Here is a 19,091-nt window from a genome sequence, read left to right on the forward strand (position 1 = left end):
TCCCCGGGACCTGATGGGATTTATCCTACGATTCTCTGGGAGGCCAGGGAAGAGATTGCTGGACCTTTGGCTTTGATTTTTATGTCATCATTGGCTACAGGAATAGTGCCAGAGGACTGGAGGACAGCAAATGTGGTCCCTTTGTTCAAAAAGGGGAGCAGAGACAACCCAGGCATCTATAGACCGGTGAGCCTCACGTCTGTAGTGGGTAAAGTCTTGGAGGGGATTATAAGAGACAAGATTTATAATCATCTAGATAGGAATAATATGATCAGGGATAGTCAGCATGGCTTTGTGAAGGGTAGGTCATGCCTCACAAACCTTATTGAGTTCTTTGAGAAGGTGACTGAACAGGTAGACGAGGGTAGAGCAGTTGATGTGGTGTATATGGATTTCAGCAAAGCGTTTGATAAGGTTCCCCACGGTAGGCTATTGCAAAAAATACGGAGGCTGGGGATTGAGGGTGATTTAGAGATGTGGATCAGAAATTGGCTAGCTGAAAGAAGACAGAGGGTGGTGGTTGATGGGAAATGTTCAGAATGGAGTACAGTCACAAGTGGAGTACCACAAGGATCTGTTCTGGGGCCGTTGCTGTTTGTCATTTTTATCAATGACCTAGAGGAAGGCGCAGAAGGGTGGATGAGTAAATTTGCAGACGATACTAAAGTCGGTGGTATTGTCGATAGTGTGGAAGGATGTAGCAGGTTACAGAGGGATGTAGATAAGCTGCAGAGCTGGGCTGAGAGGTGGCAAATGGAGTTTAATGTAGAGAAGTGTGAGGTGATTCACTTTGGAAGGAATAACAGGAATGCGGAATATTTGGCTAATGGTAAAGCTCTTGAAAGTGTGGATGAGCAGAGGGATCTAGGTGTCCATGTACATAGTTCCCTGAAAGTTGCCACCCAGGTTGATAGGGTTGTGAAGAAGGCCTATGGAGTGTTGGCCTTTATTGGTAGAGGGATTGAGTTCCGGAGTCGGGAGGTCATGTTGCAGCTGTACAGGACTCTGGTACGGCCGCATTTGGAGTATTGCGTACAGTTCTGGTCACCGCATTATAGGAAGGACGTGGAGGCTTTGGAGCGGGTGCAGAGGAGATTTACCAGGATGTTGCCTGGTATGGAGGGAAAATCTTATGAGGAAAGGCTGATGGACTTGAGGTTGTTTTCGTTGGAGAGAAGAAGGTTAAGAGGAGACTTAATAGAGGCATACAAAATGATCAGGGGGTTGGATAGGGTGGACAGTGAGAGCCTTCTCCCGCGGATGGATATGGCTGGCACGAGGGGACATAACTTTAAACTGAGGGGTAATAGATATAGGACAGAGGTCAGAGGTAGGTTCTTTACGCAAAGAGTAAGTGAGGCCGTGGAATGCCCTACCTGCTACAGTAGTGAACTCGCCAACATTGAGGGCATTTAAAAGTTTATTGGATAAACATATGGATGATAATGGCATAGTGTAGGTTAGATGGCTTTTGTTTCAGTGCAACATCGTGGGCCGAAGGGCCTGTACTGCGCTGTATTGTTCTATGTTCTATGTACTTGCAGACTGACAAGTCATGTGACTAATATACCATATCCAATGTTCGTAGTAGTAGTGATTGACAGAAGTTTAGGCTACACTCCATTAAAGGGGCATGTCATCATATCACAACACATCACGTGGAATTCTACCATGCCCTGCCAGCAGGATCAATGGCAGGTGGAACTGGAGAGAATTCAGCGGGAGGCCCACGGTTTTCACGCTGTACGTAATTGAGAATTCTACTAATTTTTAGAATCTGTAATATCTATGAATTTTATTCTGCAGCCACAGTCTAAAATTAAGTGGTTCAGGTTTGACTCGTTGCTGGGCAATTAACAGTCAAGAGAGTTGGGGAAACAGGAAAGACAGATGTTGTGAAGAAAGAAACTTGTTTTATTGTTTTATGACTGAGCTCTATTGAGTTGAGCTGAAGGTCTCTTAATGGGCAAAATACGATTAGGTGTTTGTTTTTAAACTAGTTTGAAGGGATGGCTAAAGCAGTGTGAACTTAGGATGATGTCTCATGTTAAACAAACCATGTATTACTTTAATAAATCTATACCAGAGGGGAAATCTTTTATTCTCTGATATTATGATAGGATGTGGTCTTTATCATGATATCCACACTAACATATCATGGTCCAATCACATACACACACTGATGGACAGTAGTTGGACCAACCAACTATCGCTCGGCCCCACTGTCCATGGGCCTCTCGCCAGCCCAGCTGTTGATGGGTCGCACCCTCAGGACCACTGTGCCGTCCATTCATGTTCCTAAACCCGACCATGCTCCAGTACTGCAATGGATGTGACAGCAGCGTGCTCAGCAGAAGGTGGCACATGACGCTCGGGCAACTGATCTTCCTGCCCTGGTGCCTGGAGACAACGTCTGCATACACCTACCGGAGGGTGGCTGGTTGGCAACCGCTGAGGTTCTCCGCCGCGTGGCTCCCCGCTCGTTCCTGGTTCGCCTGCCTGATAGCTCCATTCGCCGGCGTAATCGGCGGGCTCTTCGGCTGCTTCCGCGCTCGCTACGTGATCATGCACCGGTGCCACGCCCTTCTGTTGTCCCTGATGTCGACTTTGTTGAGCTTCCTGCCACTCTGCCTATTCCTCTCTCGCCCGTGGCCAGGCCCATTCCTCAGCCGGTGGATCCTGACCCACCCTTGAACCCGAATTCGTCGCCCACCTAATAGACTGGACGTATGAGCCTGTTTGCATATTGGACTAACGTGAATTGTTTTGCAATACTGTTAACGTGTTTCTCTTTTTGTCGTTCCAGGAGTTCTCTTTCGATATTTGATGATTGCACTTGTTTTGTTTGTGGTACAAACTCCTTGCTCTGTTGCACCTGGCACCTTCCTATGTATATAGTTTCGCCTCATGTACATGTTGTAAATATTGCACACACATACTCAGATGCACTCAGTACACACCAATATTTATCACCATGTAGGCACATATCCTTGTGAAAAGGGGGGATGTCATGATATCCACATTAACATATCATGGTGCAATCACACACACACACTGATGGACAGGTAGATGGACCAACCAACACACACACAACATCACAGCCAATCACCAGTGAGAGCACACGCACTATAAAACGGGGAACACCACAGTTCCCGCTCATTCTACCAGGAGATAGCTCAGAGCACAGAGCTTACAGCGTGCCACTCAGACATACACCATGTGCTGAGTGCCTCACTAAGATAGTGCTAGGGTTGGGTCCACAGGTTAGCTGGTGAAGTACGAACCACAGCCAGACATTAATAGTTATTATTGTACAGAATAATAAAACAGAATTGTACCAGCTGCAACCGTGTTGGTTCGTTTGTGTATCGGAACACCCAACACGACAGTCTTAACTGTTGATGTTGAGAGTTTTAGTGTTAGGCTTGGTTTAGGATATGTTGATGAGGGGCTGGTTTAGCACAGTGGGCTAAACAGCTGGCTTGTAATGCAGAACAAGGCCTCCCCAAACAGGCACAGGAATGTGGCGACTAGGGGCTTTTCACAGTAACTTCATTGAGGCCTACTTGTGACAATAAGTGATTATTATTATTACTAATTATTATTTATTTGTGACTGTTTGGTATCAAGAGGAAACATGCCATTTGTTTGTCATGGAATGTTTTCTTCTGGGGTTTGAAGCAGTAACTGATGGAACTGTGTCGCAGTTTACAACCCTTGAAGCAGAGGTTGTTTCAAAGGTGGGGGTGAGAGGAGATGAATTGCATCCTGTAGCCGATAGGAAGAGTGAATTAGGACCATTTCCAAAAAAGGGAGTGCTGGAATGGGAGACTGAGGTATAAAAGATGAGAAATCTTAATTTTTGTTGGCACATTGTTACCATGGCTGCTGCAGCATGACTCTTCTGGCACAGTTCAACATCAGTTCAACGACAAGAAGAGAGACATCGCCTCTGCTGACAACACCAAGGTTTCCCAGGGTCTTGAGAGATCAGGGGCGAAATTCTCCCCCAACGGCGGGATGTCCGCCGACTGGCGCCAATCAGACGGGCATCGCACCGGCCCAAAGGTGCGGAAGGCTCCGCATCTTTGGCGGCCTAGCCCCAACATTGAGGGGCTAGGCCGACACCGGAGGGATTTCCGCCCCGCCAGCTGGCGGAAATGGCGTTTCTTTCCCCGCCAGCTGGCGCGGAAATGCGGCGCATGCGCGGGAGCGTCAGCGGCCGCTGTCAGTTTCCCAGCGCATGCGCGGGAGCGTCAGCGGCCGCTGTCAGTTTCCCACGCATGCGCAGTGGGGAGAGTCTCTTCCGCCTCCGCCATGGTGGAGGCCGTAGCGGAAGCGGAAGGGAAAGAGTGCCCACACGGCACAAGCCCGCCCGCGGATCGGTGGGCCCCGATCGCGGGCCAGGCCACCGTGGGGGCACCCCCCGGGGCCAGATCGCCCTGCGCCCCCCCCCCAGGACCCCGGAGCCCGCCCACGCCGCCTGGTCCTGCCGGTAAATACCAGGTTTGATTTACGTCGGCGGGACAGGCAATTCCTGGGTGGGTCTTCGGCCCATCCGGGCCGGAGAATCCAGCGGGGGGTCCCACCAACCGGCGCGGCCGGATTCCCGCCCCCGCCCAATCTCCGGGAGCGGAGACTTCGGCGGGGGCGGGGGCAGGATTCACGGCGGCCAACGGCCATTCTCCGACCCGGCGGGGGGTCGGAGAATGACGCCCCAGTTGTCTTCACTGCTTCTTGTTAAGTATATGTTAAATCTTGCTCAATAAATTCCACTTGATTCATAAATACTAGTTAATTGCACCTTATGGGTCAGACACAACTGAACACCCCAGTGTTAGAAATTAAAAATTCAGACTTTCGAGTTTGTTTTAATTAGAAGCATTTTATACCTCAAAACCCTAAACCTTACAACCCTGGCGTGAGTTTACAGCAGGATCTTCTGATGGTGCCCACCATGGCGGATCGGGAAGACCCTCTGGAGGCTGGCGTGAAACCGATTTGCAAATGAAGGCCTGACCAGAAACTCCCCCCACCCCCCATCCACGCCAAATTCACCATTATGCCAGCAGGAAAACACGCCGGTCCAGAACACGGCTGAACCAATGTGATACGCAGGAGTCGGGGCTTACCTGAAAAAGGTCTAGGACTGCCTTTGGAGTTTGGGGTAGAAGCAGCCAGTGACCCTCGACCTGGAACAGCATAACAATATGGGTGGGGGGATCATCTATCACGTGGATCTTCCAGATACAGTGTCTTTGACGTGGTCCATCTTCCAGCCTCAGAGTGTTCCTTGAGGTTCATCTTCATTCTTCGATAGTGGGTCAGTGATGTTGGCGTCTTTTCAATATGTCACCCAGGTATGTCGGTGGGACATGCTCCATCAAGACTGCCCTGCCACAGAAGATGTCCCAAAACCCCCGGATGCATGGTAATTGAGGTCGAGGCCAGAGGATATGGCATGGTTTCCCATTGGCCTCCGCAGTGGGAAACATTCCTGTCCCTTACCTGCCACGGAACTTAGTAGAATTCCGCCCATCATTGCTGCCCTAAGACTTGGCGCTGAATTCAAACTAGTATCGGGTAACCAGATTGCTAGGCCTTTGTTAGTAGTTTTCTTCAAGGTCAGCAGTTAGTGCTGTCATGCTACCTCTGACCACAAAATTCAGGCTATTCTCTCAATTTAAGTACATTTGGTGAGTTATATTATTGAAAAGTTATACCTGTGTTTATTTTTGAGTCAGTGCAAATATTTAACACAGCCGATTTGCCATACAGCTACTTACTTGCCATTTAATGCTGCAACTCCTACCGTGCTTCTTGGAGTTGACATGCTAGCAACATAGTTCCATTGATGAGCTTGTGGATCCCATCGTTCCACTGTGTTAAGGTAACTCCATCCATCGTGCCCCCCAACTGCATACATTGGTCCTTCAAGTACTGCTACTCCTGAAATAAAAGTGGATTTGACCATGTCTGTATTAGAACATGAGAGCAACAAATATTTAACACGGTAGTTGTAAGTGCTAAATATAGAACATAAAATATAGAACAATACAGCGCAGTACAGGCCCTTCGGCCGACTATGTTGTGCCGACCATTTATCCCAATCTAAGGACAATCTAACCTACACCCCTTCAATTTACTGCTGTCCATGTGCCTGTGTAAGAGTCGCTTAAATGTCCCGAATGACTCAGACTCCACCAACTCTGCTGGCAGAGCATTCCATGCACCCACCACTCTCTGTGTAAAGAACCTACGTTTGACATCTCCCCCATACCTTCCTCCAATCACCTTAAAGCTACGTCCCCTCGTGACAGCCATTTCCACCCTGGCGAAAAGTCTCTGGCTATCCACTTTATCCATGCCTCTCATCACCTTGTACACCTCTATCAAGTCACCTCTCTTCCTTCTTTGCTCCAGTGAGAAAAGCACTAGCTCCCTCAATTTTTCTTCATAAGGCATGCCCTCCATTCCAGGCAGCATCCTGGTAAATCTCCTCTGTACCCTGTCCAAAGCATCCACATCCTTCCTATAATAAGGAGACCAGAACTGTACACAATATTCCATGTGTGGTCTAACTAGAGTTTTATAAAGCTGCAGCAAAACCTTGCGGCTCTTACAGTTGAAAAAAAGAGTCAGTTTCATAACAAAGGAAAATTCCTTAACTAAAGGTAACATTGTGAATGCAGATCCCAAAGCACAAAATATGAATAAATCCATATAAAGTCAAATTTCATGAAGCACAAACCCACAACACATTATTTTGGGCTGAAGTTTGCACTTGCTACTAACTGCTGACTTCAAAGAAAGCTTCTTGGAAAGATCTAGGGTTGTATATTTGCTACCAAGGCAGGTAGTTTGAGTCAGGAAATTTTCTGACTTGGCAGACCCACCTTGCTTTAAAGGGCCCTGATACACCCAGAATTTGCTCCAGGGAGGTGAGATAGAATCGGATCAGGCCTGCTGACACCAGAAGCAGACCATAGGCAGCCGGGTCAAGTGACGAGGCAGTCTAGTTAGAAGGCCCATTTCGATTCTCTGGAACTTTGAACATGTAAAATTGAAAGGAATTAGGCCCTCCAGCCCACGCCCCTCACACCCCATCACCCAAGCTTCACTCTCAATGCCCATTGACCCAGTAGACACTTTGTACAAAACCAATGAGTCATATAATAACAATAGAGAATGTTGAATTGTTAAGAAAAAAAGTACCCATTCAGAAATCCATTTGGAAAAAAAAATATTCCGACAAGCATGTCATTCAGATAGTAGTATAAGTGACAGGAGCGTTAACCACATTGTACCTTTTAATCTTATTCAAATAAACATTCAGATGTTGACAGAAGAGATCACAGAAAAAAAAACTATTGGAACCACATAAAAATGTCAAGAAAACAAAGTAAACAGTCCACTTAATTGTGAAAACAAAATCCCAGCTGAGCTAATGCATTTATGAAGCTTGGAACTCAGCCAGACATTCATAATGAGGCCACCTGGGAATTGTTTAGTAGGAACAAATGGCCAGACATCTATATTTTCGCCCTATGCTCATTATGTTTGGATATTTTGAAAAGAGACGGGGGCAGATTAAAATGTAAGGACTTCTAAAATATTCCACAGTACGGAAAACGGATCAGAATGAACAGCCCTTAAAGTTTGGGACCATTTTAAAAATACAATCAAAGCAAAAAAACTTAAAATGCATATGCTTGTTCAGCAAGCAACCCAACATTCTGCTGAAAATGTAATACCTTGATACATCACATCTTCACCATAACTTCTGAAATATCTTGCACGAGTATATTAACAGAGTAATCCTAGCTGCTTAGGCTGTGTACATAAAATTGATCAAAAATAAAGATTACATTTGTTGAGAAATTGATGCTTAGACTTTAAGTTCTAATGCAGATCAGCTTCCTAATGATGAGTGTCATTCTAATTTCTAAATTTATTCCACTTTTCACCAGTGAGTGTAGGGTTTAGAGTGAACTCTAATGATAGCTACTGAGTATGTGCTTGAGGAGCTTTGTCATGGTGATGTCACCCACTGAGAGGAGATGAGTGTGAAGTATCCAGATAATAGCTCCGGCTATGTATTGGTCTTATTTAACCTTTGCAAATAGTTAGATGAAGACAGCAGTGACTGCACCCACAGTGAAAGAGGTGAAAATGGTGGGAATAGCTTCAAATGTAACCCAACAACAGTGAAGAGCAGCTGGTGAAGGATTTTGAGGCTAACTACACCAGAGATGACACAATAACAAAGGCTACCCATCACCTGTCAAGAGAAGCAGCGTAGGTAAAGGCAACCTCGAATCAGGATGAGACATTACCCCTATCAGAATCCTTACAAAATATGGAGGACCCTTAACAGTCGGCACATTGGTGAAGACATTTTACCCAGTACCCAGTACCCCAACACCTCAGGTCTTGCGAATAAAGAGAACAAAGATGAAGGGTGGAATTTTCTGGCCCCTCCCACCGGCGGGATCATAAGTCAACAGGAATTTGAATGGCCTACCACATACGCCAGGGGGAAACTTACTGTGGCGGGCTTGGAAAATCCCAGGGCAGGTTAACACTTTCTAATTTTATGTTGGGACCATAATAGATGATGTGCTGAGCAGACAGAGTCTGAACGAAGAGATAACCTCCTATGGGGATGACATTGGTGCCTTTGACTGATACTTCAGCCTTCATACAAGTACTGTTATAGAGAGGGTGCAATTTAATCAGCGCATTACCATCGCTGAACCCCCCACTATCAACATCCTGGGGATTACCATTGACCAGGAACTGAACTGGACTGGCCATATAAATACCATGGCTACAAGAGCAAGTCAGAGGCTCGGAATCCTGCACTGAGTAACTCGCCTCCCAACCTCCCTAAACCTGAACACCGTCTACAAGGCACAATTCAGGAGTGTGATGGAATACTCTTGACTTGTGTGGGTGACTGCAGTTCCAACAATACTCAAGAAACTTGACACCATCCCCAGGACAAGGAGGCCCATTTGATTTGTACTCCATTCACCACCACCTTAAACAATCGCTCCCTCCACCACCAATGCACAATGGCAGCAGTGTGTACCATCTACATGATACACAGAAGCAACTCACCAAGGCTTCTTCGACAGCACCTTCAAAACCTGTGACCCCTTGCCACCTAGAAGACAAGGGCAGCAGATGGCAATGCCACACACCATCCTTACTTAGAACTATATCGCTGTTTCTGTGCTGTCACTGGGTCAAAATCCTGAAATGTCCTCATAACAACACTGTGGATGCTCCTACAACACCCTGGACTGCAGACAGTCAAGAAGGCAGCACACCACCACCTTCTCAATAGCAATAGAGGGAGGTCAACAAATATTGGCCAGCCAGCAATGCCCACAGCTCATGAATTAATTTTAAAAAACATAGCTGAAAACAATGGAAATTGTAGAATTAAAAATAAAGAGCCTTTATTTTATATAACACCTTTTTAAAGAGTGTTCAAAACCCTGAGGGATATAGGAAGAACAGATGGAGAAAAACTGTTCTGAGTATCAGAACAGCTGAGAACCAGAGAACATTTATTTAAGATGTAAGAGAATCAACAGCGATATGAGGAAATCCTTTTTATGCAGTAAATAGTTAGGATTTGGATATCTGAGATTGTGATGGAAGTAGCTACAATAGGAGCCTTCCAAAGGGAGTTTGGAGAACCACCTGAAGAGAGAAGATTTGCAGGGATATGGGAAAGTTTGGGGGAATGGGATTAGTGGAGTTGCTCTCACAGAGAGACAGTACAGTATGGGCGGCTAGGTAGCACAGTGGTTAGCACTGTTGCTTCACAGTGGCAGGGTCCCAGGTTCGATTCCTGGCTTGGGTCACTGTCTGTGCGGAGTCTGCACGTTCTCCCCGTGTCTGCGTGGGTATCCTCCGGGTGACAATAAAGATTATTATTATATACAGACATGATTGGCTAAATAGCCTCCTTCAGCACTTTAAATCTTCTATTGTCTGTGAAATCTTCCTCATTAATGTGAATTATTTGAACAGGTCAAAGCACAGATAATACCTTGTATCGGGTTACATTAATTGCTTAATAATTATCAATTTAAAAAGTCCCAAAAAGGCAAAAACATCTCATTTGTGGGTATTTTTATATTTTAGAATCAGCTTGAAATACTTTATGTAGTGATTTTTGGAAAGTGTACAGCTGTCAATAGTGAAAACTGGATAAATATTTCACTTAGAAGGAATATTCAAATTCTCATGTTCATTATATATTTGTCTCGCTGTCACCCTAAGCTCTGATATAATGCCATCATACTAATAATAATCTTTATTGTCACAAGTAGGCTTACTTTAACACTGCAAAGATGTTACTGTGATAAGTCCCTAGTCGCCACATTCCGTCGCTTGTTCGGGTACACAGAGGGAGAATTCAGAATATCCAAATTACCTAACAGCGGGGGCGGGATTCTGCACTCCCACGCCGAAGTGGCCGCGCCGTCGCGAACGCCATCGAGGTTCACGACGGCGCGGAACGGCCCCGGTCCCGACCAATTCAGGCCCTGACAATGGGCCAGGATCGGGGCCGCGTCATCTACACGCGCAAGGCCTTGTCGCCCGCGTAAAAGCGGCGCCGCATTGGTGACGCGGCCGGCGCCGCATAACGGGCGTCATCCGCGCATGCGTGGTTGCCGTCCTCTCTAAATCCGCACCGCAAGAAGATGGGGGACGGATCTTGCGGGGCCGCGGAAGGAAGGAGGTCCTCCTTCAGAGAGGACGGCCCGACGATCGGTGGGCACCGATCGCGGGCCACCCCACATTCCAGGTGAAGCCCGGTGCAGGATACCCCCTCGCCCCCCCACAGGCCGCCCCCTCAGTGTTCACGCACCGCCCACGACAGCAGCGACCAGGTGTGGATGGCGCCGGGGGAACCCGCCGTTTTAGTCTAGCAGCTCGGCCCATCCGGGCCTCAGAATAGCGGGGGTGCCGGAGAATCGCCATTTTGGGTGTCTCCGGCGATTCTCCGGCCTGCGGCCCGCGAAACTCGACCGGGCCGTTCCCGCCGCTTGGGAGAATCGCGGGAGGGCGTCGGACCGGCGTCCCTGGAGATTTTGGCGGCCCAGGCGATTCTCCCAACCGGCGTGGGAGTGGAGAATCGCGCCCCACGTCTTTCAGGATTTGTGGGAGGAAACTGGAGCACCCGGACGAAACCCACGCAGACACAGGGAGAATGTGCACACTCTGCATAGACAGTGACCCAAACCGGGTATCGAACCTGGGACCCTGGTGCTTGAAGCAAAAGTGCTAACAACTGTGCTACCGCGCTGCCTGCTAAATTCCAACTTCATGCCACATCAGGGGCGAAATTCTCCCCCAACGGCGCGATGTCCGCCGACTGGCGCCCAAAACGGCGCCAATCAGACAGGCATCACGCCGCCCCAAAGGTGCGGAATGCTCCGCATCTTTGGGGGCCGAGCCCCGACATTGAGGGGCTAGGCCGGCGCCGGAGGGATTTCCGCCCCGCCAGCTGGCGGAAACGGCGTTTGTTGCCCCGCCATCTGGCGCGGAAATTACATCCCCGGTCGGCGCATGCGCGGGAGTGTCAGCGGCCGCTGACAGTTTCCCGCGCATGTGCAGTGGGGAGAGTCTCTTCCGCCTCCGCCATGGTGGAGGCCGTTGCGGAGGCGGAAGGGAAAGAGTGTCCCCACGGCATAGGCCCGCCCGCGGATCGGTGGGCCCCGATCGCGGGCCAGGCCACCGTGGGGGCACCCCCCGCGATCAGATCGCCCCGCGACCCCCCCCAGGACCCCGGAGCCAGCCCACGCCGCCTTGTCCCGCCGATAAATACCTACTTTGATTTACACGGCGGGACAGGCAATTTCTCGGCGGGACTTCGGCCCATCCGGGCCGGAGAATTGAGCGGGGGGGGCCGCCAACCGGCGCGGCCCGATTCCCGCCCCCGCCCAATCTCCGGTACCAGAGACTTCGGCAACCGGCGGGGGCGGGATTCACGGCGGCCAATGGCCATTCTCCGATCCGCTGGATGACCCAGAGATCCCCTGTTGTACATCTGGGGCGTCATTCTCCGACCCCCCGCCGGGTCGGAGAATGTCCATTGGCCGCCGTGAATCCCGCCCCCGCCGAAGTCTCCAGTACCGGAGATTGGGCGGGGGTGGGAATCGGGCCGCGCCGGTTGGCGGGACCCCCCGCTCAATTCTCCGGCCCGGATGCGCCGCATTTCCGCGCCAGCTGGCGGGGCAACAAATGCCATTTCCGCCAGCTGGCGGGGCGGAAATCCCTCCGGCGCCGCACCTTTGGGGCGGCGCGATGCCCGTCTGATTGGCGCCGATTTGGGCACCAGTTGGCGGACATCGCACCGTTGGTGGAGAATTTCGCCCCTGAGATCACCCCCGCCGAATATCCGGTGCCAGCACCCGGCAGGGGCGGGATTCACGTCGGCCCCGGCGATTCTCCGACCCGGCGGGGGGTCGGAGAATCCCGCCCCAGATTTATGTTCACCTCTTTGTGAAGCTGCTCTTTAAAGATCTTGGGTGCGATTCTCCGCTCCCGCGCCGGTTGGGAGAATCGCCTGGGTCGCCAAATCCTCCTGCGACGCAGGTCCGACGCCTTCCCGTGATTCACGGAAGAGGCCAGGTCGCCACAATCGCGTTTTGCGCGGCGCGGTACAGTGAATCGCCCAAGACAGACAAAATGGCGATTCACCGGTACCCCCGCGATTCTCCGGCCCAGATGGGCCGAGTGGCCTGTCCAAAACGGCTGGTTCCCCCTGGCGCCGTCCACACCTGGTCGCTGCCGGCAGGCACAGCGCGGGAACGCTGGGGGGGGGGGGGCGGCCTGCAGGGGGGGGGCGAGGGGGGATTCTGCACCGGGAGGGGGGGGGGCCTCAAATGGGGTCTGGCCCGCGATCGGTGCCCACCGATCGTTGGGCCGGCCTCTCTGAAGAAGGACCTCCTTTCTTCTGCAGCTTCTCAAGATCCGTCAGACATCTTCTTGCCGGCCGGACTCGGAGAGGACGGCAACCACCCATGCGAGGGTGACGCCAGTTATGCGGCGCCGGCCGCGTCATGTATGCGGCGCCGCCTTTACGCGGCGCCAAGGCCTGGCACGCGCAAATGACACGGCGCCGCTCCTAGCCCATTATCGGGCCCTGAATCGGTCGGGATAGGGGCCGTTTCGCGCCGTCGTGAACGTTGACGGCGTTCACGACGGCGCAAACACTCTTCCTCCATTTCGAATAATCCCGCCCCTTGAGTGCTACCCCAAGTTAGTAAGTTCTGAGCAACAAATGTAGCTGGTCCAATCCAGGTGATCTTGAAATTGAGACAGTGGTCTAGTATGGCCAGTAAAATAAACAGAATTGTACCAGGGTGATCATTTGAAGATTGGAAATATATTCAAAATCTCAAGTTGCTGCACTGAGATGGCAGGTGTATTTTGCAATGATGGCATTCAGTGACCTACATTTACTGCAGATGCTGCCATAGGAACACAGTCCGGCAGACTCATTCGAGGGCACCAGTGGTTCAATAGCTTTGACTACATGGTGCTCTGCATATACTGAACTGGTAACTCCACTTCTGCAGAGCAAGCTCATCATCTCAATATATACGTATACATAATATAAGTAATGATGATTGTAATTAGACTAGTAACACGTGGATTGTATATCTGTGAAGGAGTTAAAAGAGCAGTTTATTTTACTTTTGCTATTAATGTGATCTTGAAAATCACTGAATATTGCCATTAAATAAAATGGCCTTTATGTAAATTTGGATTTAACGCTGAACGATAGAAAAGCCATTAATGGTCAGTAAATAAGGAACTCATTATCGACCATACAGAGTAGAAGATTTCCAAGTCTGATGCCTGATGTTGTGGTCGATTAATTGATTTCAACTGGGATGGCTCTAAGAATTCTGCAGTTAGCTCCAGATTTTTCCAAGATGCAGGAAGGAATTCTGTTGGAAGATGCGTGCATGTAGACATTAGCTACAGACAAGATTTAACTTCACAGTTTTGCTCCCTGTATGGTCAAGTAGTCTGCTCACATTTACTGTCTAGGTCTACACAGGAAGAATGGATAAAGGACGGAAGGATAATTAGGGGATCAAACCTTGAAGAGAAATTGATACATTTCTTGCCCTATCATGTAAGATGACTCAGCATCACCCTGCTTTTGAGGAACTGAGAACTTGGCAAAATATCTTGTTGATGAACTGCATTCAATTTTTTTCATACTTCACAGCCAATGATCAGGACCTCAAAAGCATTTCACGATTACCTAAATCAATAGATGTAACTTTGGTCTATAATGACCCAATGCATTTACTTGACATGGGAAACATGTGAGAAAGCTCAGGGGTTGGATTCTCCACTTCGCAATACCGGAAGCGCGAATTGCGATCGGGCGGAGAATCAGGCATATTGCAAAAATCGAGATTTGCACCCAGCACCAATTCTGGGACCATTCTCCGGTCCCTCCCTGGCGATGAAATCGAGGTTTGCGCCCCGTGCCAGCAGACCCATTCAAAACTGAATGGGTTTAAAACTACTTAGTGGTTAGGCACAGTCTGCTCCATCCTTCCGCGATGCTCCGCCACTCCGAGGCGGAAGGCACGTGGGCGCGAATGAATGCAAGTATTTACGAAGGGGGCTTGGGCGCCATGGCTGTTGAGGGAGAGCGAGAAGGTAAAGGAACTTAAAAACTTTCCAAAATTGTCAGGCTTGCTGGGGGTGGGGCAGCTACCTGGGCCAGTAGGGAGGTAGTGGGGTGCGACTTGGTGAGCGGTAACGGTCACTCACTGGGTAAGCTGTTATATAAGGCACCCTTACACTTCTGACCCTGTTTCTAACAATCTTTCTCTGAGGGTGACCCCATGTGGGATGTTCAAGTGTCCTGGGAGCCCTGCCTCCAACCGTCAACTTCTCACCCACCCCCCAAATCTTCCCCCCCCCACCCCACTCTCCCACACCGCACCTGGTGGTCACTCTATACCCAGCCCCAGCCGAACCCTAATACTTTTCAGACAGAGGATTGAGGCAGGGTGGAATGTTGAAGAAAAAGTGTTTACAGGCAATCAAAGTGAACCTGTTGCCCAGGTTCCTCTTCCTGATCAGATCCCTGCTCATCTACATCCGCAAGGCCTTTTTCAACACAGTCGATAGGCTAATCGTGGTGTTTGTGTGTGTGTGTGGGGCGGGGGCGGGGGGGGGGGGGGGGGGGGGGGGGGGGGGGGGGGGGGGGGAGTCCAAAATTATCCAAAAGAGGGTCCTACAAAGGAGAAGAATTGTGGGAAGCCCGCCCCTTCTGAACTTACAGTTCTACTACTGGGGACCACCGCAGAGAGTGTATACGCAATCGGGAGCAGAGTGGGTGAAGATGGAAGAGAGTTCCTGCACAGGGACGTCCCTCCGAGCACAAGCCACAGCCATTCTCCCATACCCACTCTCAGCCAAATACCTGAGGTGGCCAGTGGTAATAGCCAAGCCTCGGACATGGTACCAAATGAGGCAACACGTCACCCTAACTGAAATGTTCGCCATGGTCCCCATCGTCAACAACCATAGTTTCACTCCCGCAATAATGGACACCACTTTCAAAAGATGGAGACAGGACAAGGGGACTCTGAAGGTTAGGGACATGTACACACACAGACGGTAGAGTAGCGATCCTGCGGGAACCCATGGACAGGTTCCAGTTATCAAGAGGAAAGGACCTAAGATACATTCAGGTCAAAAAACGTCCTCCACAGGGAAACAATGACATATCCCCAGATACCAGGACACTCATTAGTAGAAGAACTGCTGGACGCAGGTGACCTAGGGAAGGGAAACTGTGCAGACATCTATGGGCGACTGTTGGAGGAGGTATGCCGCCCCAAGGATGAGACAAGGAAAAAATGGTAGGAGAAACTAGGCATAGAGATAGAGGAGGACTCTGGATTGAAGCACTACATAGGGAAAACTTTATCTCCATGTGCGCAGGGCTGAGACTAACGCAGCTAAAGGTGGTGCACAGAGTGAACCTAACCAGAATCTGAATGAGTGGATTATTCCCAGAGGTGGAGAACAAATGTGAATGGTGCCAGGTAGGCCCGGCTAACCACACCAACATGTTCTGGGCATGCCCAAGACTTTTCGGGTTCTAGACAACCTTTTCTGAAGCCATGTCCAGGGTTGTGGGAGTGAGGGTGGAGTTATGCCCAAAATTGGTGGTCTTCGGGGTATCAGAACAGCCAGAACTCTTCATGGAGAATGGGCCTTTGCCTCCCTGATCGCCTGTCAGAGAATCCTGCTCCGCTGGCGATTGGCAGCACCACCCAAGGCTGCAGACTGACTGTCAGACTAGGTGGAATTCCTCAGGCTGAAGAAAATAAAATTTGCCATCCATGTGGCAGAAGACTTCCACAGGACGTGAAAGCCATTCACCAACTTGTTTCAAGACCTGGGGCGAAATTCTCCGTTACCGGCGGAAACTCCGCCGATCGGCGCAAAAAACGGCGCAAATCCCACTTGCGTCACGTCATAAAAATGGGCCGATAGTCTGCGGCCCGAAATGGGCTAGCAGCGACGTAACGGGATCCGCGCTTGCGCAGTGGTTCACGCCGTGCAGCGTCATACGCGCTGCACGGCGTGACGGCTCATAAGGCCGCGCAGCTCCCCCCCACCCGACCGGAACAGCCGACCGCAACACCCGACTTGATGGCTGGCCGTCGCTCAGCCCCGAGGTTCGAGTCACGCGATGTGGAGGCGCTCCTGGATGCGGTGGAGCAGAGGAGGGACGCCCTGTATCCCGGGCACGGCCGCAGAGTTGCCCCACGCCACAGCCGGCGTCTGTGGAGGGAGGTGGCAGAGGCCGTCACCGCTGTGGCCCTAACACCACGGACAGGCACCCAGTGCCACAAGAAGGTGAACGACCTCGTCAGAGCAGGCAGGGTGAGCGTCCCCCATATCCCCCATATCCCCTCTCCCCCAAATCCCCCCCTCCCCCATATCCCCCCTCCCCCATATCCCCCCTCCCCCATATCCCCCATATCCCCCATATCCCCCCTCCCCCATATCCCCCATATCCCCCCTCCCCCATATCCCCCCTCCCCCATATCCCCCATATCCCCCCTCCCCCATATCCCCCATATCCCCCCTCCACCATATCCCCCATATTCCCCCCTCCCCCATATCCCCCATATCCCCCCTCCCCCATATCCCCCATATCCCCCCTCCCCCATATCCCCCCCTCCCCCATATCCCCCATATCCGCAAGTGAATCCAGCCCTAACCTTAACCTCTGCAATGCACGCGCAACCGATGGCGTGCATTCATATACCTGCCTAACACTGTTGCCTTTTACCCCTGCCACCACCCCCCCCCCCCCCCAGGAGAAGCGCGCACACAACAATAGGGAGCATGTGAGGACTGGAGGAGGGCCCGCTGATGAGAGGCCACTGACCGTACACGAGGAAAGGGCCCTGGAACTGGCTGGCGGACCTGAGGACCGGGAGGTTGCTGATGCAGAGGTCGGGGGCCCCACGAGCAAGTGAGCCACCAACAGCCCGTCCCCATATCCCCCCTCCCCTATATCCCCCCTCTCCCGTATCACCTGATCACTGCCTGATGTCTAACCATGCATGCTTCATTGTGTATCGCAGGACCAAACGTCCAGGCACCCATCCCCGCAGATGCAGACCGCCCGCAGGATGCCCCTCGGAGACCACGGGAGACGGAGAGACCCGAACCCTCCAGCATGCGACGCCCGCAGGATGCCCCTCGGAGACCACGGGAGACGGAGAGACCCGAACCCTCCAGCATGCGACGCCCGCAGGATGCCCCTCGGAGACCACGGGAGACGGAGAGACCCGAACCCTCCAGCATGCGACGCCCGCAGGATGCCCCTCAGAGACCACGGGAGACGGAGAGACCCGAACCCTCCAGCATGCGACGGCCGCAGGATGCCCCTCGGAGACCACGGGAGACGGAGAGACCTGGAGCAACAGGGAGACGACACCCCCGTCACGTGCGGGAGCGACCACCCAGCGATGAGGGGGGCAGCCACAGGCCCCCGTCACATCCGAGCCAGGACACCACTACCCAGGACACCACTATCCAGGACACCCCTACCCGGGACACCACTACCCAGGACACCCCTACCCGGGACACCACTACCCGGGACAGCACTACCCGGGACAGCACTACCCGGGACAGCACTACCCGGGACAGCACTGCCCAGGACACCCCTACCCGGGAAGACGAAATACCGGACAGTGACTCAGAGTGGATGGGTGGAGACGAACCCCCACCCCAAAGTGCCATGGACTCAGAGTGGGACGAAGAGCACGACACAACGCCACTGCTGTCACCAACACCCTCCACCATCGCAGAAACACTCACCACGGTTGGGCACTTTAGTGATGAGGCGTCTGGTACACTCACTGGTGCGCACAACACAGCCGTCCCGGTACAGCAGGTGGAGGTAGGAGCAGCAGAGGGACCGGGCAGTCGGAGGGCAGCCCAGGCCAAGCGAACATCTGCCGCCCAGATGGATCCCGGGTTCCTGCAGTTACCACACCCACACATAGATCCGATGCAACCACCGACATGGAGATGAGCGAATAGGGTGATGGGTGGCTTGCGGCGGCTGCGGTCGCAGGTGGAGGAGTCCACCCGCGTCCAGGAGCTGGGAGTGGTCCCAGTCATGCGTGCCACCCAGGCTGACACCGCATGGGTGGCGTCCGCGGTGGAGGCAATGGGTGCGACGGTGTCAGACATGGGGAACGGTTTGCGAGGCCTGGGGCCTTCCGTGCAGGCGGCGTCTGTGGCCCAGGAAATGGCTGCCCTCTCACAGGAGGCCATGAGCCAGTGCCAGCGCCAGATGGCAGAGGCGCTCAACGCCATAGCCCAGTCTCAGCAGACCATGGCCCAGTCTCAGCAGGCCATAGCCCAGTCTCTGCAGGCCATGGCCCAGTCTCTGCAGGCCATGGCCCAGTCTCAGCAGGCCATCGCTGAGGGCATCGGCGCCAGTGGCCATGTGCGAGCTGGCGTCGCACTGTCGCAGACAGGGTTCGACAACCCCC

The 19,091-nt window shown here is 51.8% G+C and overlaps 1 protein-coding gene across 2 annotated transcripts in view; it reads right to left on the reverse strand.

The window, feature by feature from the left end:
* The window catches only part of LOC140420984 (kelch-like protein 4), a 564,196-nt gene that overhangs the window by 27,655 nt on the left and 517,450 nt on the right, over positions 1–19,091 (reverse strand). For both annotated transcript variants that reach the window (XM_072505214.1, XM_072505212.1), the window contains exon 8: positions 5,787–5,949. In XM_072505214.1, coding sequence (XP_072361315.1) covers positions 5,787–5,949 — 163 coding nt within the window. The remainder of the gene's footprint in view (positions 1–5,786; positions 5,950–19,091) is intronic.

This window comes from Scyliorhinus torazame, chromosome 5 (assembly GCF_047496885.1).
Source record: "Scyliorhinus torazame isolate Kashiwa2021f chromosome 5, sScyTor2.1, whole genome shotgun sequence".
In the NCBI taxonomy this organism is placed as follows: domain Eukaryota; kingdom Metazoa; phylum Chordata; class Chondrichthyes; order Carcharhiniformes; family Scyliorhinidae; genus Scyliorhinus; species Scyliorhinus torazame.